The 20014-nt window shown below is 46.4% G+C and overlaps 1 protein-coding gene across 2 annotated transcripts in view; it reads right to left on the reverse strand.

Annotated features, from left to right (window-relative positions):
* The window catches only part of CASQ2 (calsequestrin 2 (cardiac muscle)), a 63198-nt gene extending 43430 nt beyond the window's left edge, over positions 1 to 19768 (reverse strand). Inside the window, exon 1 of one of the 2 annotated variants that reach the window (XM_012644591.1) lies at positions 19321 to 19768. In XM_012644591.1, coding sequence (XP_012500045.1) covers positions 19321 to 19554 — 234 coding nt within the window. In that variant the 5' untranslated portion in view covers positions 19555 to 19768. The remainder of the gene's footprint in view (positions 1 to 19320) is intronic. The other variant, XM_012644592.1, reaches the window with a different exon arrangement.
* Positions 19769 to 20014: the final 246 nt, after the last annotated feature.

Genomic DNA, 20014 nt, shown 5'->3' on the forward strand with positions numbered 1-20014 from the left:
ATGTTCCCTTGTCTATCATTGAAAGTCAATACTGATGAGACCTAATGGCTGTGTGACATAGTAAGTTGTCCTTCTCCTAGAATTTGAGCCTCTGATAGTGGTTCTTAGTGTGCATAAAAATCACCTGGGGGCTGAAATGGGGCTTCCTGGGCCTCAGAACCAAAGAATAGAGAATAGAGCTGGATGGAGCTCAAGAATCCACATTTTTATAAACCACGCTACCACACCCCATGATTCTGACACAGCAGATCTCAAACCACACCCTGGAAAACACTGCTATAAATGGTTGTCAGTTCATCCAAAGTGATATATCACGGAGTTCTACCTGTGATCCAAGGGCCCACGCTTGGCATAGGAAAGAAGTATTAATAATAGTAAGAATAACAAACAAGAAAGAAATTAACTCTGAGCATTAAACAGAGAATTTAACTCTGACCTCTCCTAGGCATATATTACTATATTTTGTTTTTAGGTAGATGCAGATATGTGCTTCTCCTAGGCATGGAAAGCATGGCCTTCTAGTTATCTTACTGATATTTATATGTGACTTTTGTAGGTAAATGAGTGGGAGGTGCTATCTCAAATGAACTCAATTCTGTTTTCCTGACTTCCTGGTTAACTAAGCACAGTCAATCACCGTCCTGTGCCATAGATGGATAGACAGAGCAGGCAATCACAGATGGGCCAGGATCCCACGCTAGCTGGGGCCTGCCCACCTCCTCCCCGGCACCCTTAAAATCCCAGCAGCACTCCCGTCACTCTCGCCTCCCACCCCGATTAGGCCCAAAGCCTGCCCACTTGAGCTCTGTCATCACCACTGTCAGCCTCAGCAAGCACCCTTCATAGGCCTAAGCGGAGGGTGGCTAGGGCTGGCAGGAACCCAAGAGAGCAATGAGGCTGGGAGGGGGAGAAGGAGTGTGGTGAAAGCCTAGGGCAATCTGGGCTGACTCCTGCCGTGGCCTGGCCCCCTCAGGACCAAGAGCCCCTGCTGGGCCAAGGGGCAGACAGGACACTGCCTCTCGCATTTGGCTTGGCCCTGCCTCTGCCTTTGCTCCAGCCTTAAATCTCTAGCTCATATGTTCCCCTCTCTTCTCTCTTGCAGCCCAGTCTCACTGTGCTCTCAGGTCACTGCCAGCCCTGTCACCCTAGTCTGCAGAGCCCAGCTCCAGGCTCCCCTTTCACCCCATTCTTCTTTCTGGAACTCCAGCAGCCCAGCACAGGAGCACAGTGCTCTGGCACTTATTCTATAATTGTTAGAGTGGTGTTAAGTCTCTTTGGTATTGTGACTCTTTCCTTCCTAAGAAGGACCCTGTTTTGTGCTACTTCTGTATCTCGCATAGTTCCCTGGAGACACTCAGCATGCTTGTGGATGAATGGATGGATTGGTCTGAATATTTCACAAGTTCAAGGGGCTTGTAAGCCAAAGAGGCAAGAGACAATTGTCACCAAAAACAGTGACTAAGAGTTATATACGTGAGTAGAAAAGGTATCCTCAGTATATCTCACAAATTCCCAGAAAATTGGTATTCTCTTTTTAGATGTGATTGCAATTTTCTCTGATTGACTTATAACCATTCCTCTGCTGGTTTTGTTTGCTTGTTTGGTTGGTTACTTCTCACACAGTCTTGCCTGCCGTCAGTCCATCCCAGAGAATGGAGTTGTCTCTTATCAGTTGGTTATGTGCAGCCCCTGGGCATTGGTCAGTGTTTATTCTTTCTAGAAACATTAGGATTTGCTTTAACCATTGCTAATTCTTTCGGGTACAAGAAGAACTTTTTAAAAAAGTCTATGTAAATAATATGCATAATTCAATAGGAAAGAAGTGGATATTTATAGTATAGCCATATTTTCTCTTTTTTAATATCATATTCTGTAGGTATTTATTGCATCACTGTTACCTCTGTAAAGACAGGGTCCAAGTAGATTTCATCTTCAAATGAATAAATGACCCAAGGAATAGTATACCCAGTAGTTAAAAGCACAGGACTTAGAATCAAGAGACCTGGATTCCTGACTTGGTCACAAGCCTGTGCTGTGACTCCAATGTCAAATGTGGACAATAACAACAATATCTATTTCATAGGACTGTTTTGATGATTAACTGAAATAATGCATATAAAATGCTTGGCACAGTTCTTGACAAGCAGCACGTGCTTCATAAACATTAGATTTTCTTCTCAATATTATGACAGGTGGATAGGGTTCTGGATCTTGTGCCAATTCAATAGTACCATAGCCTAAAGTATTGCAACGGAAAGAGAGCAACAACCATTAATCGAGGACCTACTATGTTAAGGTACTGTGCAAAACAAACGTGTAAGATGCATGTCAGCTTCAAGAACCTTGTGATTGGGCTGGGAGAGGTGGCTCACGCCTGTAATCCTAGCACTCTGGGAGGCTGAGGCAGGCAGATTGTTTGAGCTCAGGAGTTCGAAACCAGCCTGAGCAAGAGTGAGACCCCATCTCTACTAAAAATAGAAAGAAATTAGCTGGACAACTAAAAATACATAGAAAAAATTAGCCAGGCATGGTGGCGCGTGCCTGTAGTCCCAGCTACTCGGGAGGCTGAGGCAGAAGGATCCCCTGAGCCCAGGAGTTTGAGGTTGCTGTGAGCTAGGCTGACGCCACGGCACTCTAGCCTGGGCAACACAGTGAGACTTTGTCTCAAAAAAAAAAAAAAAGAACCTTATGATTTAATGAAGGTGGAAACTATTAAATGTTAAAAAAAAATTAGCTCTAGGTGCTAAAGGACTAGGACAGAAAATAAGAGCTTAGGAGACTTAGGGTGAGTGAGCTCGTGGGCTGGGGATCAAGTCATGCGGAGCCCAGCGGGCTGTGGTAAGCACGGCAGATTTAACTCCCACACACTCAGGATGAATCTCAAATCCCTAACATGGCCAACAACATGGGTTGGACCACCTGCCTTTCTGGCCTCATTTGGGGTCACGCCGTCTCTTACTTAATACAGTCTTCTTCAGCGCCTCAAAACAGCAAGCTCCTTCCCGGCCCAGGTCTTTGCACAGGATCCCCTCATTCGGCTGTGCTCCCGCACCCCGGGCAGGCACGGCTTCAGCCACCTGCGGGGACGCCTCGTCCTAATTCACCCCACACACGCTGTGCCTCCACAGATGCCCTTCCCTCTACCTAAGAGACCCTTCCCCCATTCTTTGACAACTTCTTGTATTCCTGAAGCCTACACTTAAATGTCAGCTCCTCAAAAGGCATTCCCTAACTCCCAATCTCAGTTTTTACCCTTTTTACCCTTGACCGTAGTGCTCTCTGCTTGTCCTTTGCAACCCTTTCTCAGTTTGTAAGTGCACGTTAACTTACGTGATTATTTGTCTATCAACAGCCATGTTGTAGCCTGTAAGCTCCATGTCCATGTCTGTTTTTCTCCCTGCATTATCTCCAGCACCTGCTACAATACCTGGGCAGGATGGGTCTCGAAACAGGGTAGTTTCTTACATAAATGAATGAGTGAAGGGGGAGGCTGCTTGGAAGAGGGGGCCCACCTAGACCCTGGGAGAGCAGTGTGTGGATGGACAGAAGGGGCAGCAAGGGCACCCCAGGAAGAAGAAAGGCCTGAGCAGAGGTGTGCAGGGGTGTGCAGGGAACAGCTGACCTACCTGAGCAGTGGACTTACTCGGGGAGCCGAAAGGAGTCCTGTGTTAAGAGAGTGAAGGACTTTGGATACTAGGACTGGAAGTTCTGATTTGGGAGTTGTTTGAGTAGAAGAGCGACGTGACTACTTTGAGTTTGGGGAGGGTGTATCTGAGGGCGTAGACCAGACAGACAGAAAGAAGAGTGGAAAAGAAAGGTGGCCAGCTGGGAGGCTGATGCCACAGTCCAAGTGAGAGATGGCGCTGGTCTCAGACCATGGCAGCGGCAAGGAGAGAAGTGACTTGTGTGGGGGATGCTACAAGTTGAGAATCAGTCAGACCTGGTAACTCCGCCTCGGCTTTGGAGAGAGAAGGGAGGGAGGCCAAAGAAGAGGGAGGAGGCAAGATGATTCCAGGGTCTCCAGCCAGGACACGGAGCGAGGGACACGCAGTGACATTGGAGGGCATGCCAGGACCAGGGGCAAGCTTCTCAGTGTGGAGTCGGATGCAGTGAGTCCACTGTCATGGAAGTCCAGCCAAGAGCACGAAGATGCAACTAGAGCTGGGAGAGAGGCCCCGAGTGGAGCTGCGGGAGTGAGAGGGGAAGGCACGAGGGCAGGGACACAAAAGCCTGCATGAAAGCCACAGGGTCAAGGGCTGGCTGTCTCAGAGACAAGAGCAAGAAAAGCCTGTCCTGGAGGCTGAGAGGAGCTGTCGGAGAAGTGGGAGGAGAGCGAGGACCCCAGTGTTGTGACTCCAAAGTCATGGAGGAGCAGGTGGTCATATCAAATGTGCAGGGAGTCAAGGAGGGCTGGGACTCCCATAAGGTCTCTCATTTCAGGGCTGGTACGTCGTGGGTGACCTTTTAGAGAAGAGCCAGGACAGAAGCCAAAGCACTGGGAGTTAAGCGGCTGAGTGGGTGGCAAGGACAAGTTAGAGCAGGTGTGGACCCCTTGTTGAAGAAGTTTGCCTGTGACAGGACAGGCAAATAGCACAGCAGCAAGGGCCTCGCAGGACGGCACCCCCAGTGCTCCGCGTACGTCCCTCCCAGTCAGCCCTCGCCCAGGCAGGGAAAGACAAGAAGAAAGCCACCTTTGTACCACTTCCCAAGAACTGTCTTGTGGAGGAGAAAGACTCACTGACCTCGTGGTCAGAGGGAGGGAGGGGAAGGTGTGGGGCAGTACGGCAGTAGAGAAAAAGGAGGTGCCTACTTATTGAAGGGAGGTGGGTGGGGATTGCTTTCCGCAAGGTCAGGAATCTGAAAAAAAAATTGGAACTGAGGAGCCTGCGGGGAATGTCACAGTTCTCCGCTCAGAGTGAATGTCCCTCAGGCCGGTCATTAAAAATACCCTGGCTGCAGCCCTGCTCTTTCCATGGAAGCCAAGAGCCAAATGGCTGTTTTTACCCACTGTCCCTGATACCATCTGGCGCCATGTCAAGCAATTCAACAACTGTGTGTCCTCCCTGAAACCGGAGAGCTGACGTTTATCTCCGGTAATCTCCCATCACTTTCTGCTGCCCTCGAATTAGGCCTGGGCTATGTATAGCAGGGCGGTGGGCACATGACTCACCGTGGAGGAGGCTGGCGGAGGGATGGGACAGCTATTTTACGGGATTCAAGAGAATATTGGGGCCTCTTGGATCTGGAAAGGGTGGCCCCCGAAAGAGGCTTGGGGGCAGAGGAGGCTGTTGATTGTTTTTATTGGCACTTTGGGACTGTCACCTTGATCAATGCCTAGGAAGAGACCCAACGGCAGATGCTGTGTATTTTTTCCACAGTCCGAGAGGCAGTGTAACAACAACAACAATAAAAATAGCATTTCCTGGGTGTTTACTACATACGAGTCACTGCTCCAACTACCTTACAAGAATTATCTTATTGAATCTTTACAGAACCCTCATGAGGCAGAGGCTTGCAGATGAGGAATGGAGGCATAGAGTGGTTGACCAACTTGCCAGGGCCGTGCAGAGCTTAAGTGACCCCGCCGGGATTCCCACCCTGACACTCTGGCTCCAGAGCCCGACTCCCATTCATTACATTCTATTCCTGCATCCCTGGCCTCTGAGAGCCCTGGGCCCCAATCCTGGCTTGACTGCCTATCAGCTGTGAGACTCTGAGCAGGTCACAACTTACCTGATCTCAATTTTCTAATCTAAAAAATGAGATCTAATCTTGTAGAAGTAGCATGTATACAAGTGTTAGTGCACGTTGCCTATGCATTAACTGCACGCAGACCCCACTGCACTAAGGCAGTGGTTCTTGAACCTGGGTGCCCATCAGCATTCCCTGAAAGCAGATTGCGGGGCCCGCCCCAGAGTGTCTGATTCAGCAGGTCTGGGGTGGGACCCAAGAATCTGCATTTCTGACCAGGGCCCAGGTGGGAGCTGGTCTTGGGCCCACACACTGAGAACCTCCGCTCTACCACAGTCTCTAACACACAACCACAATCTTTTATTGTGTAGTATTGTATAACGTCCAAACCGACAGAATGAGGGAGGCTGTCCCTGAAGGCCAGGTTTTTTGTTTGTTTTATTTTGTTTTATACTAAAAATATTGCTGCAATGGCATTTTTAAAAACTAGATCTGTCTGACATGGGGCTAAGCCATGCCCTCTTCCAATTTTTCTCAACAGAATTCTGTGCCCCAGGGCCTGTGAAGACGCAGTCTGGCAGCCCAAACCCTGACCTCCTCTGGTAGTCCCTCCTGCCAGCTCTCCCTGGGAAAAAGTCCCACACGGTATCAGTGCTTTTCTGGAGCCAGAGAGAGATCATCCCCTTTTAAACTAACCTTCAGTGAAGGTTGATATTCTTCATTTTAAAAAGAGGGTTGGGAGTGCTTCAGCTCATGGAGAGACCTCCTAAATGTAAACTAATGGCTGGACAAAAAGGTCTTCGACCTATCTCTTCCACAGGGCACATTAAAAAACAGAAGAGGAACCCATTACTGCTTGGCTGAACTTTGTGAAATATCTGACCGGTGTTTATTTTGATAGCATCTGACAATGACAACAAATACCATGGCTAACTTTGGTGGAGAGTGGCAGGTTTCACGGGCTTTCACATACACAGTGATTTCAAGAGCAGCCCTTTACTGAGCACCAAACCTGTGCTGGTCACTTTACACGTCACCTCTTTTATCTTTATAAGAACCCCATGAGAAAAATACTGTGGTTTATAGTTTACAAAGGAAGCACCCCTCAAATCACTGCCTCGAGGACTTAAGTGGCCTGCCTGCGGTCACACAGCTAGTGCAAGGATTCAAACCCAGGTGGGTCTAACTCCAAACCTGTGCATCCTACACTGCCAGACACTACTGCCAGTTGCCATTTATGTGCCATGTAACACTTCTCCCCACATTTTCAGGGGACACACTCATTTCCATCACATGTAAATCGAGTATGTGTCGTCAGGCTCACGGTCAGGTATCCTAAGCCAGAGTGGCTGTGCATGTCGTGTAAGATAAAGGCAGGTGAGCAGGTGAGAGAGCACCTGTGGCTCGCCTGGCTGGCCCAGAATATGGCAGATGGCGAGGAGAGGCCTGCCTGGCTTGGGCACCTGGGCAGCAGGCGGGCCCTCCTGGAACCAGGCACTCCGGGCACGCTGAAGCAGCTCTGGCCCGCCCAGCCCATCACATTGCAAGATGCCTCGCTGGCCGTTTTCCCATGTGGCTATCCAAAGAGAAACAGCTTATCAGGATACTTACAGCCTATCACATGCAGTCCGTCAAACAGAGAAGCCTTGCAGGGGTGGAGAAACTGTGGTCTAGGTCCTTCAGCGCAGCCTTTTGACTGAATCCGAATTTTACAGAACAAATCCTTTTATTAAAAGGGGTGCAGCAGAGAAACATGAAACTTTTCTTGCCTCCTTTGGTGCTTAAAAAAGAACAATCTTGAAATCAGAAGGCCGCAGGTTCCCCACCCCCGCGAGGCTTCTTTGAATAGGCGCAGTACTTCAGGGCGCTGGCTTTCTGTGTTGAAGAAGTCATTTTAGATATGTGCTAAGGCTAAGCTGATAATTATACAAAGATACTCCACACCAGTCTGTGAAGCTCAAACTGCAAGACAGTAAGGCTGCTGATTTTTTTTTTTTTTTTTTTGAGACAGAGTCTCACTGTGTTGCCTGGGCTAGAGTGCCATGGCGTCAGCCTAGCTTACAGCAACCTCAAATTCCTGGGCTCAAGCGATCCTCCTGCCTCAGCCTCCCGAGTAGCTGGGACTACAGGCATGCGCCACCGTGCCCGGCTAATTTTTTCTATGTATTTTTAGTTGTCCAATTAATTTCTTTCTAATTTTTTAGTAGAGACAGGGTCTCGCTCTTGCTCAGGCTGGTTTCGAACTCCTGAGCTCAAACAATCCACCCGCCTCGGCCTCCCAGAGAGCTAGGATTACAGGCGTGAGCCACCGCGCCCAGCCAAGGCTGCTGATTTTAACGAGAAATCTTGTGATTCTGAAACCGGTTTTATTTCTTACCTTTTTTTTTTTTTTACTGCTTTATATTATAATAGCCCTTATAATGTTTCCATAACGGTGACTTTCATTGTAGCTCATGTCCCCTTTGAACAATTTATAACTTTGGGAGGAGGGCTCCCTCAGGAATATGGTGATCAGGTATCCTATGTGGGCTTGAGTATTACTGAGGGCTTTTTGGGGTGAGAGTAGTGAGAGAAGAAGATTTCACTTCTGAATCAATAGAGTATTTTCCATTTTGCAAAATCTCTATTTCCTTATTAATTCTGTAGGAGAAGGAAGAATTTAACAATAATCAGCTCAACCCATGCTCTTAAAAATAGCACTTCCGGTTCTTTCACCGTCTCACTCCAAGCATCAGTTGTGTTACGGAGAAGGACCCAGCAAGCGCTCATCGAAGAGTTCAGCAGCACTTGGGCTTTACAGAGAACTGCAGTTTAAAAGTTAGCAACTCCTGAGAGAGGAGGGGCTCTATATTACTATTCGTTCTCAATGCCAAACCAAAATAAACCTGGCCTCATCTGATTTTTCGGAGTGGAGCAGAGCAGGTGTGAGTTTGGAGAGTGCCATCTTTGGGCAGCGAACAGTTGGAAAAAAACCCCTGAATCCTGTGTGTGTTGCTATTCTCTGCCTAGTATTCCCACATCACTCCATCTGTAGATTTACTTGACTCCAGCAACTTCCATTTTGCCTTCCTTTCTTGGGGTTTGGAAATGCAATTACTGGGACATTTTCCGGTGTTAAATGGAGTTAGAATGCATGGTCAGCCTTATAAAGCCCAGAGGTTTCTGCCCACATGTGTATATATTTTGGGCTGAGAGTCCCATGGTTAAAAAAATAAAATCAGTTTTACCCATATTTTGGTGGGACTAAGCAAAGGTAACAAACAGGCCCCTGAAGCTGACAGATTGAATCTCTTTACTATTCTACTCAATACTTTTCAAAAATTTAACTTAATTTAAAAACGGAGATCAAGGATAAATATATTCTCAGTATAGGCAATGCATTTATAATCCCTTGCCTTTTTTTCTCTCTCCCTCCCTCCATTCATGCATCCATCCATCCATCTAGCAAACATTTATTAAATTCCAAGTAGGTGTTAAGCATTAGTCCATTTGCTCACACTAGTCATTTAGGTTCAACACATAGTGGAGTTGTACAATTTAATGTTGCTCAAGTGTGGGTGAAAATCCAGAGTACAAACTAAAGACACTTGTCCCTTCATAAGTTGACACTGCCTACAAACATGAGGTAATCCCTTTCAGCTGCTCCTTGGCGTAGTGGAAGGAACATGTCATTTGGAACCAAATAGGTGTGGGTTCAAACCCTGCTTCATGCTCTGCTATTTTATAACTTAGTGACTTTGAGAAATTTTTACTTAACTCTCTAGCCCATTTCTCTGCCTGTAATGTGAGAATACGTTGTAAGAATTAAATAAAATAACTTATGTAAAGCACCCATATGGGGCATGGTTTATGGTAAGTTCATAAAACATGGTATCTCCCTTCTCCTCCTTCCCTTTCTGTTCATTCAACATTTGTTCAACAAATACTGTTGAATACCCACTGAGTCAGGCAGTGATCTACAGAAAGGAGTAGAAGAAAATCCTTGCCTTTGTGGATTTTACATTCTATAGAGGGTATCAAAAACATACAGCATGTCAGCCAAGTACTATAGAGAAAAACAAAGCAGGGTATAGGAGGTACCAGGAGCACTGGAAGAGTATGGTTTACACAGGTGGTCAGGGTGCTAACTTCCTTGATAAGATGACATTTAGGCATAGACCTAAAGGAAGCGAGTTCTTACCATCAACAAAAGAGGACCATCTCTCTTTAGACATCAGGAGCCATGCCATCTGTGTCTTTGTAGGTGACATGGTTTGGGTGTGGTTTGTCCCCACCTAAACTCATGTTGAAATTTTATTCCCAATGTGTCAGTGTTGGGAGATGGGGTCTAGTGGGAGGTGTTTGAGTCATGGGGGCAGATCCCCCAGGAACAGATTAATGCCCTCCTGGATGGGGTGACTGAGTTTTCACGGGAATGGATTTATTCCCTCCCAAGAGAGCAGGTTGTTAAAAAAAAAAAAAAAAAGGTCTGGCTTCCTTGGGATCTCTGTCTTGCTTCCTCTCTCAACATGTGATCTCTTTGCACGTGCCTGCTCTACTTTCGATTTCTGCTTTCCACCATGAGTTGAAATAGCATGAGGCCCTCACCAGATGCAGCTGCCAGTCTTGAACTTTCCAGCCACCAGAATCATAAGCCAAATAAACCTCTTTTCTTTATAAGTTACCCAGCCTCAGGTATTCTGTTACAACATTAAACAGACTAAGACAGAAAATAAGACCAATATTTCATGAATAAATGAAAAAATGGATTTTTCTATTCAAGTGTTCACAAGACTTAGTTTCACATTATAGAACACTCTCCAGTTGCACTGAGAAGCTTTCCCATAGATTCCCATTAAACATCATAACATCTTAGTATCCCACGACCATATACTCCAGGGTTCTCATATTTGTCATCTCTTGGAGGAAAGTGTAGTAAGTCACAGCAACCAAATAGTAATAGATGGACGTCTTCTATTTCTAAAAGTCAATCCTGGGCCGGGCACGGTGGCTCACGCCTGTAATCCTAGCACTCTGGGAGGCCGAGGCGGGAGGATTGCTCGAGGTCAGGAGTTCGAGACCAGCCTGAACAAGAGCGAGACCCTGTCTCTACTAAAAATAGAAAGAAATTATCTGGACAACTAAAAACAGAAAACACTAGCTGGCTGTGGTGGCGCATGCCTGTAGTCCCAGCTACTCGGGAGGCTGAGGCAGTAGGATCGCTTGAGCCCCGGAGTTTGAGGTTGCTGTGAGCTAGGCTGACGCCACAGCACTCACTCTAGCCTGGGCAACAGAGCGAGACTCTGTCTCAAAAAAAAAAGTCAATCCTGGGCCCTGACCTAAGTGTCTAAGAACACTTAGAAGGGCACCTTCTGATTTGGTCTTAGAAAACCAGACAATCCCACTGGAAAGCTCTTAAATAGTGCAATGCTTCTCTAGACCAAGATCATTCTCTTCTAAGGAGGTCCAAAGTATAAATCATCTACTGTGTGAGTGAGGGGTCGGCAGGAGAATCCAGGCTGAGTCTCAGAACAGACCTAAATCCCCGCACCCTCAGAACCAACTTAGCATCCCAGCAGCTCTCTAAATCAGAGGTATACGGACAGGACCAATAGACCAAAGACCAAACAGGGGCAACATAATTCCAGTCATCTGGAAAATTTCTCCAACCTAATAGACTGGGACGCTGCTTGCAAACTTTAATGTGCCTATAAACCTCTCAGGGATCCCACTTAAATGTAGATTCGGATTCTGGGATGGGGCCTGGGAGTCTTCATTACTAACATGTTCGTGGATAATGCCACTGCCACTAGTCTGGGGGCCACATTTTGATCATTGAGGCTCAAGTGGTCTTCAAACTTGGCTGCACATTAGGACTTCCCAGTGAGCTTTTAAAAGTGATAGTGTCTGGAAATCACCCCTCATCCAATGCCCAGTTAAACTAGTATCTGGGGGAGATGAGGCCCAGGCATCAATATTTTTACAAATTCCTTAGGTGATTCCAGTATGCAGCCAAAGTTAAGAATTAGTGCCATTGGCTAAGAACATGTATGGAAGTTCAAGTAACAAGTGAAGAAGGGAAAGCACATCAATAAGCACCAGCTATTTTTCAAGCACTTAGTCATTCTACATAGAAGAATTTCTTCAGTAGTAACTGATATAATAAACATAATACCTGACTCTTGTACAACTTCTTATAATTTTATAAGAAATTCTTACTTATCTGCTTTCATTTAATTCTCTTAAATCATTGAGGTAGAAACTACGTGGTGGACTTTATGGATAATTTTATATACGGATTGTATAAATGAGTGGAATGAGGTGAATCTCTGTGATTTGGCCAGGATCAAATAATGGATAAATGGAAGAGAAGTTCAGATGCTCTGAATCCCTTTGTCTGCTGCTCCCAAGTACTGCCACCTTAGCTGGGGTTGGACATGTGAGGATGGCTGTGTTCTTAGGGTGCACACGAGCCCTGTCAACAATGCTGGGAACATGGCAAAGTCTTAAAAGGCTGAAGTCACTTCCAGCTAAAGGTTACTTTTCTCTGGTATACAGATCAATTAGGATCCTGAGACCTGAACAAAGAAGAGAGCTCAGTCTGTTAGGGACCTTAGCAGACTGAGAGTGGTGGCATCAAAAGATCCACGAAACCGCTGCAGAAGCTAGAGGCCAACATTGCACAGGATTCTGATGATTGATTCTGCCATGGATGGTGGAGCCAGTCTCTCTCTCCTCTGCAGGGCCTCATGGATAACCTGTGCTAGAATCACCATCTAATAATTATCGGAAAGTAACCTGTGTACCAGCACTGGTAAATTGGTCATAACAGCATCCTTCTTACCAGTGGATAGGCCATTTCCAATATTTTTTAGGTAGTGGTCCTGCCATTTAATATCCAAGAAAGCTTGGGAAGGAGCCCCTGGGCAGATTGTGTGTGGATGGCAGCAGAGTGTCCTCACAGCTTCTATGTGGTGACCTAAATTGAGACCTTCTTAAGCAGGAAGAGCATAAGGACCCCAGCGAGGGGGGCACTGAAGAGCAGCCTCAGACCTTGAATTCTAGCTGTGGCCTGTTGAAAAACAACGGGAGCAGCAGGTCAGCCTGGCGTTCAACTACCAAGATGATGTGGCTGTTTTTGTGCTGAGACACCAGATTGCCTGCCAGTCCGAGGGACCTAGTTCACACCGAACAAATGAACAAATTTCTGCTGCTCACAATGTGGAAAGCATTGCTCATTCATCATCCATTCATTCATTCATTCATGCAAAGATTATTGAGTGTCTATTCAGGGATTCACAGTACTCATTTTCATGTCCTGAAACATTCACTAACATGCCTGAGAAAATCCCCCATAGCTTCCCCTAACCCAATAAATGCATACTGCTGATAGGTTGGGCTATTTAGTTGCACCCCCTGTCTCCTACCCTCACCCGCCACCTAAAACACACATACACAGTTAACAGCACTGACTTTCCATGTGAAGTGTGTGAATATGAAGTGAAAAGTGCCCAGAGACCCTAAAGTGGAGCTCCAAGGTCCATGTGTGTTTTCTTTCTCCTTTCCTTCTAGAGAAGGTTTAAGTGGCTATAAAATCGCTTCTGTAAGTGCGAAGTTCACCAGTAAAAGGCTTTTTCCCTTTCCTGCCTTCCTTTTCAGTTTGGAATGCTGGTTTCCTAGCAGTGGAGTGGTGTAGAGGACAGGACAGCATGAGGGCCTTGGAGTCAGGAATGAGACTCGCGTGGAGGCGAGAGGGGGAGGGAAGGGCCGATGATCCCCATCCAGCTTAGGTGTTGGGCAGAATGGGAATGCCACTCCCAGGGAGCTTGGGAACTCGCATTTCGGACACCATGCTGCTCACGTACCACGGGCTGGGACTCCTGCCACATTGTCACGTGACTGGTTCATTCATTCCATTGTGTTTTTAATTCACAAGCAGTTCCTTGATTTTTGCCCAATGTGAACTTGTTTCTGCTTTTTTGTTTGTTTGTTTGTTTTTTGACTTTCTTTTTTGCTTCCCCTACTACCAAGTTTGCTTTGAATTCAGGTGGCCGTCAGGAGGCTTCCAATCTAGAGGGAGAAATCCAACATGTCTCCATAGGGAGAATGAGTAAGTTATAGTATTCATAGAAGGAGTTAGAAGGAAACTGGAAGCACCTCTCCTGGGGAGTGAGACAACGTGACTGAGAACGGGGAGGGGCCTGAATTAACAAGCGGTGTAGACCAGGCTGCCCAATGCGTGCCGCACAGGTGCAGCGAAGCCCTGGCGTACAGAGGGAATGCTACACAGCGGGGACATCCAGAGCGTGACCACGGGCAGGTCACTCCTGTGCAGGGCTCAGCTGGCTGTGAATAAGCAACACGGCATTGTGTTCCCCGTCCCGAGCTCGGGAGGCCTGGTCTCCTAGTGTGTAAAAACGGATGGGGTTAGGTTGTGTCGTGCTGGAAATCCTGACTGCGAAGGGGAATGTGGGCTGAGAGGACCCGGCATCCGTTAAGTACCTTCTGTGTACAGGAGCTGCGCTCTTGCAGTGCTGGCTCATTCAGTCCTTGCAACAACACAGTGGTCTCCCCTCTGCAAACAAGGAACCAGGTCTACCTGATTTGGAAGCTCGTGTTAGAACATGCCATCCCTCAAGCGTTTTAACCTGAGGGAAGATGGTGAGGTTGAAGGACTTTCTCCGGCAATTTATAGAACAAGATAGGAACAACAGTTGCACCGCAATTTCAAGGTGAAGCGGAAGCAGCAAGCAAAGGAGTAAGGAGAAACTGAATTCACAGCTGTATCCTCCTCTTTGTCTCTGCATCCTCTGATGCTAGCAGGAGTTGGACACTGTGCTGTGACTAAATTTACTACCTTGGCTGAAGCTGCAAGAGACAGCATACAAAATTGCAACTCCCTTTATAATTTGTGCTGACACCCTGATAGAAAAATGAGAAAAGGCATAGAAAAATAATTCATGGAAGAAAAAAATATGTGAGTGGCAAATAATTTTACGAAAAAAAATCAGTGTAGCCAGAAGTCAAAGAAATGTTCATTAAAACAACAATGAAAATCTAAGCAGAGGCCAGGTGCAATGTACAGTGGCTCGCACCTGTATTCCCAGCACTCTGGAATACAAAGGCAGGAGGATTGCTGAAGCCAGGAATTTGAGACCAGCCTGGGCAGCACAGCAAGACTCCATCTCTACAAAAAATAAGAAAAATTAGCCGGGTGTGGTGGCACATATCTGTAGTCCCAGCCACTTGGGAGGCTGAGGTGGGAGGATTGCTTGAGCCCAGGAGTTTGAGACTGCAGTAAGTTATGATGATGCCACTGCACTCCAGCCTGGGCAACAGAGCAAGACCCTATCTCAAAAACAAAACACACACACACAAAAAAAAGAAAGAAAAAACTCTAAATAGACAAAGATTTAAAAATCCCAGAAAATTGTGTCGGGACCCCAAAATAAGGAAAATATTTTTAAAATACATACGGTGATATAGTGGAATACTATGCTGGCATTAACATTATGTTTGCAAAGAATATAAAATTATTTAATGACATGTAAATACAATATATGGAAATGAAAAAAACAGGAAACAAAACTGCATAAATGGTATAATCCCAATTGAAAAATGTATATTTATGTATAGAAAAAATACTGGAAAGAAATCTATCAGAACATTAACCATGCTTATTTGGGGGTGTGATTTTTATTGCCTTTTTTTATCTTTTTGCACATATTCTGAACTTTCTGAATGAGTATGTGCTATTTTGTTGACGAAGAGTGCCCACCCAGGAATCAGGCTCATCAGCCGCTTAAGCCAAGGCTACATCTATGAAACGAGGGATCCCAGAGCAATCTTCGCTCACTTAACAAGCATGTATAGAACATCTGCACAGAACTATGGACCAAGCACCGACCCTTGCTTGGGCCCCCCAGAGCTAGACCCTGGCCAGACTGGAAAGCAAAGTCTGAGTTTGTTGCCTCCTGGTGTCATTTTACTTGTCCCTTTCCTGCTAAGCTTTTAGTGACCTTATATTCTCTCTCTTCTCCTTTTCCCCTTGTCAAACTGTTTTTACGACGGATTTAGACTCGGGCACACGGGCTGTAAATGATTGGCAACATCTGAAAGGACTACCTCTCCCACAGGGACTTCACTAAGTAGGAATAACAATCTTATCCTAAAGGAATGAGGCCCTCCTGGCCAAATTTTGGGAAAAAGCTAGCGGATGGAAAAATATTTGAGAACTATCAGAATCTTTGCTTTCACAATTCCTCCCCTGCCCTTGCTATTTTGCCTGGTAAATTCCTACTTGTTTCACAACCCAGTTCCGGCTCTTCCTCTTCCCTCTCTACTCCCAGAGAAACTCGTAAGTTGCTCTGTTGTTACACAGACCCCATCGCACTGTAGCTTTTTGTTTGCGTGTTTTCTTCTGTATTAGGCCGTGAGCCACTCGTGTATCTCATTTTCTGTGTATCCACAGCATGTGCTGCAGGGCCCGACACAGAGAGGGTGGCAGAGGCGTGACTCACTGTACGGCATTCCAAGGCTCCTCATCAGACAGCGACCTCCCTGCCCCATCAATGGGCTGTTTCCGGTGCTTTTTATTGACATCCCTGAGAGATACAGATAAAACACACATGATGACCACAGTGCCTTTGGAGTTTTCTCAGAATGGGGTAGCTCTTGTGTGAAGAGTTATAAGCTTCTAATCCCTAAAAATTCCTCAGATTTTGCAACCTAGGGATGATGACTCATCATTGGAGAGTGAAAACAACTTAATAGGTTGGCATCAACTTTTTAAGTGAAATAGAATAGAACAGAAGAGAAAACAGAAGAGAAAGGAATTGTTTAAAAACCCAAGTAACAATAATATTGTCCCATGAAACTTTTGTTTCAGTTGCATGTGTGTGTGTCTGTGTGTACGAGGTCATAGTGGGTTACAGTAAAATACGGGGGGAGCCACCTTCCTAAGCTGCTAGGAGGCAGGGAGCCCGACCCCCCTCAGCTGTTCGGTCATGCCCCAGCCACACTGCCTGTGGGTGTGCACCCAGGGCTGCCTTCTCTTTCCCCCCACCCACCTAACAGCCATAGTCCTGGAACTAGCAGAATATTTTTCTTAGTGCAAGTTTGGAGTCCAGGAGATTAAGAGGAGAAAATAATTGTTTTGACCATGAAGAATACTTAAAGGCTCATATCTATTCTCTCTTTCCACTCATGGAATTCCCAGAGCCATTTTTTCCCTGGATGCTGAGAAGCAAAGCCTGCACCTGACGGGTACCTCAACACAGGCCCGGCCCTCTCCCAGCCTCACGAACGGAGCCCAGGCCTCCTCCCTGGCTCGGACTTTTGCATGGGCAGTGCCTCCAGGGCTGTGTGTTTCTCAGCCCTGTTGGTGACACAGCGGGTATACCAGGCCCAGGCCCATAGGCTGAGCAACTCTAAGGCAGACTCTAGACAGAATATTAAACAGGGTCTTCAGCAGCTCCCTGTGCACTGTCTCACTGATTCCAGGAGTAGCGCAGTGTAGGGACTGAGACTGCCTTCACCTGCACTAGCTGTGTGGCCTTGGGCAACTTAGCCTCCCTGCCTCAGTTTCCCCATCTATAAAATGGGGATAGTAATTGTGCCTAATTTATAGAGTTATTATAAAGATTAAACAAGCTAACATACACAAAGTGCTTAGAACAGTCCCTGCACAAGTAAGCATTCAATAAATATTCATTATCATTATTTGATCACCCTTTAAGCCTGTATGATAGTTATCATTTTTTCCATATTTATAGATAAGAAATTAAGTAACCTGCCTTGTGTCATGTGTCTAGTAGAAGCAAAGCCAGAACTTAAATCCAGATCTTCTGACTCCAAGATTTATGTTCTTTTTCCCCCTAACGATGCCCCACTCCAGCCTTAAGAGCCTGAGGGGCATCGGACTAGCCCCTGTGCAGAGCTTCCCCCGTCGGTCTCAGCCGGGCCGGCACCCACTTAGGAAAAGGGTACTCTTGGATCAAAGGTGTCTGGAGGGATTGTGAGCCCAGAGAATGTCCCTTCTTATGATTTTGCTTGAGGGCTCAGAACTTAGTCTGGGGGAGGTGTATACTTGGGGAAGATACACATATGTATTTCTTCTTTCAAAAAAATATGATAGAAAATCAGAAAGGGAGGTCACTGCCTGCACTGGCCACCCAAAGGCATTCTGAGTTGTAGGCTAACTGAACAGTGTGGGGCGTATACGGGAGAATCCTTAGGCCTTTAGTGAACATGTTCACAAAAATGTCCCTCAATAATTGAGTGTGGCGGTTTGAGATGAAAGGATAACGTAAGCATTGATTTCATGGGCCAGGCAGCAGCTATGCTCTATGTCTTGTTCTTTGCCAGCCTGTAATGTTCACGTTTCTGTAGGGCAAAGACCTAATAACTGTCCCTGCTTTCTCTTCTCTTGCAACCCGCAGAGGGAACCGAACGTCCACGTTCGGTCCTCAGGGTGGAACCCGAGGGAAAATACAATGAGAGTGGTGGTACTTTTTAAATGCTTAGCATTTATCAACGGGAGTTCTCTGTAATAGCTACACCACCATACAAAAATCCCGTGAAAGTACGTGTGTGTTTGTATGCTGATCAGAAGACACTTTAGGATTCTGAAGTGCTTTTTAAATCATCAAAGATAGTTTTGATATATTGAGGATGGTTTGGCTGCATTTTATTATAGTGAACTTTTTTATTTTGAAAATTCAAATCCACATGGGTTTTATATGGCAATACTATTAATCAAACTATTTAGCTAACCCGAGTTCTCTGATTGTGCCGGTTAATAGACTGTAATTCTCAGATAGCCTTTTTCACAGATTTGCGCCTCGGCTGGGCATGGAGACTGATGAGAAGTCTTGGTGCCCACTAGGATTCTTGGCACCCAGGTGTCCCACAGTGTAAGTGATCTTGAGCTGTCCAGGAGGAGCTGCAGGAACAGTTTCTGCGGCACTTGTAGAGGTCTAGAAAATGGGCCCCGGTGCCAGGTTACAAACAGGCCAAGTAATGCAGATAAAATAAGAACCGACTTCAGCATCTGCCCTAAACACACACCAAGAACTTTCTGAGGGAAAAAAAAATCCCATTAACGAATATGCGGTTCAGATCCTCACACAACTGTATCTGTGATGCTGACTGAAGGCAAATCACAAGAGAAGCAAATCCGACCCATGAAGAAAGGCAAGGTCAAATGACCCTGGTTTCTCCAGAATGACAGGGCAGCTTGAGGGAGCAAGAGTGGGACGTAGCACTGAATGAAACCACATATGGGATCCTTGAATTTCATTCCCGCTGAGAGTTTTAACAATAGTTTTAACTTTCTCTCCCCAAAACACAGGCTGGGACAAGGGCTCTTGAAAAATCCATAAGAGCATGATGTGAAAGACTTTAAATCAGACCGGTCACTGCGCAGCACATTCAGGCCTCTCCATTTAGAGAGGGGACCCACCCCTCGTTGTTCACACATCGCAGCTTTGCAACAAGAACATTTTCCGATTTACGGGGGAGATCAGAATGCAGCAGACCTCAGTATGTATTGTCTGCGCCCTCATTCCCACCCCCCACACCCTGTCTGAAGATGCACCCCAACACCCACGCTCACCCGTGCGTGGCCAGCATGCCCCTTTGCCCACTTACCTCAAGCACAATTTCTTTCAGCTGGAACTGTTTTTGCGAGACTTTATCTGAAGACACCGGCTCATGGTAGTAGAGGCAGAGCACGTCGTATTTCTTCAAAACCTGCTTGAAGTTCTTCTCAGAAAGACTTACGACTCGGTCCTTCCCATCATACGTGGGGAAGTTAAGCCCCTCTTCTGCCCTGCAAGAGGACAGCAAATAGACCCCCACAACAAACAGATGAGTTCTCTTCATTTGGGAAAAGTTTTGTTTCTTGTTCCCAAAAACACTACGTGCAGGACAGAGGACAGAAGACTCTCGGAGGTCTTGTTGAGCTGAGTGAGGAGCAGAAAGGCTGATTTTTGTCTCTCTTCTTTGCCCTTCCTGGGGCCAAGAAGTGACACTTCGCCTCCTTGGGTCCAGCTAGCTCAGGACAAAGAGCAGAGGCTCCCACACACACATGCGCTCGTAGAATGGGAGCCAGCCTAGGGAGGCCGGCAGGCCAAGCCCCAGATACCTTACATAGCTCTGCCCAGCCCCTGTCTCATTAGGAACTCCATTTTTAGGATGCAGTTGTTTCAGGCTAAAAATAAATCATGCAATGAATAAAAAGTTAGATATGGCACCGTTGAGGGATTCGCTGATACAGTCTGTCAGTGTGGTGGAGAGGGAGGAGGCAGCAGGAAAGAGAGGATGTGCACCATGAAATAAGGAG

This window comes from Propithecus coquereli, unplaced genomic scaffold (assembly GCF_000956105.1).
Source record: "Propithecus coquereli isolate 6110/MARCELLA unplaced genomic scaffold, Pcoq_1.0 Scaffold215, whole genome shotgun sequence".
Classification (NCBI taxonomy): domain Eukaryota; kingdom Metazoa; phylum Chordata; class Mammalia; order Primates; family Indriidae; genus Propithecus; species Propithecus coquereli.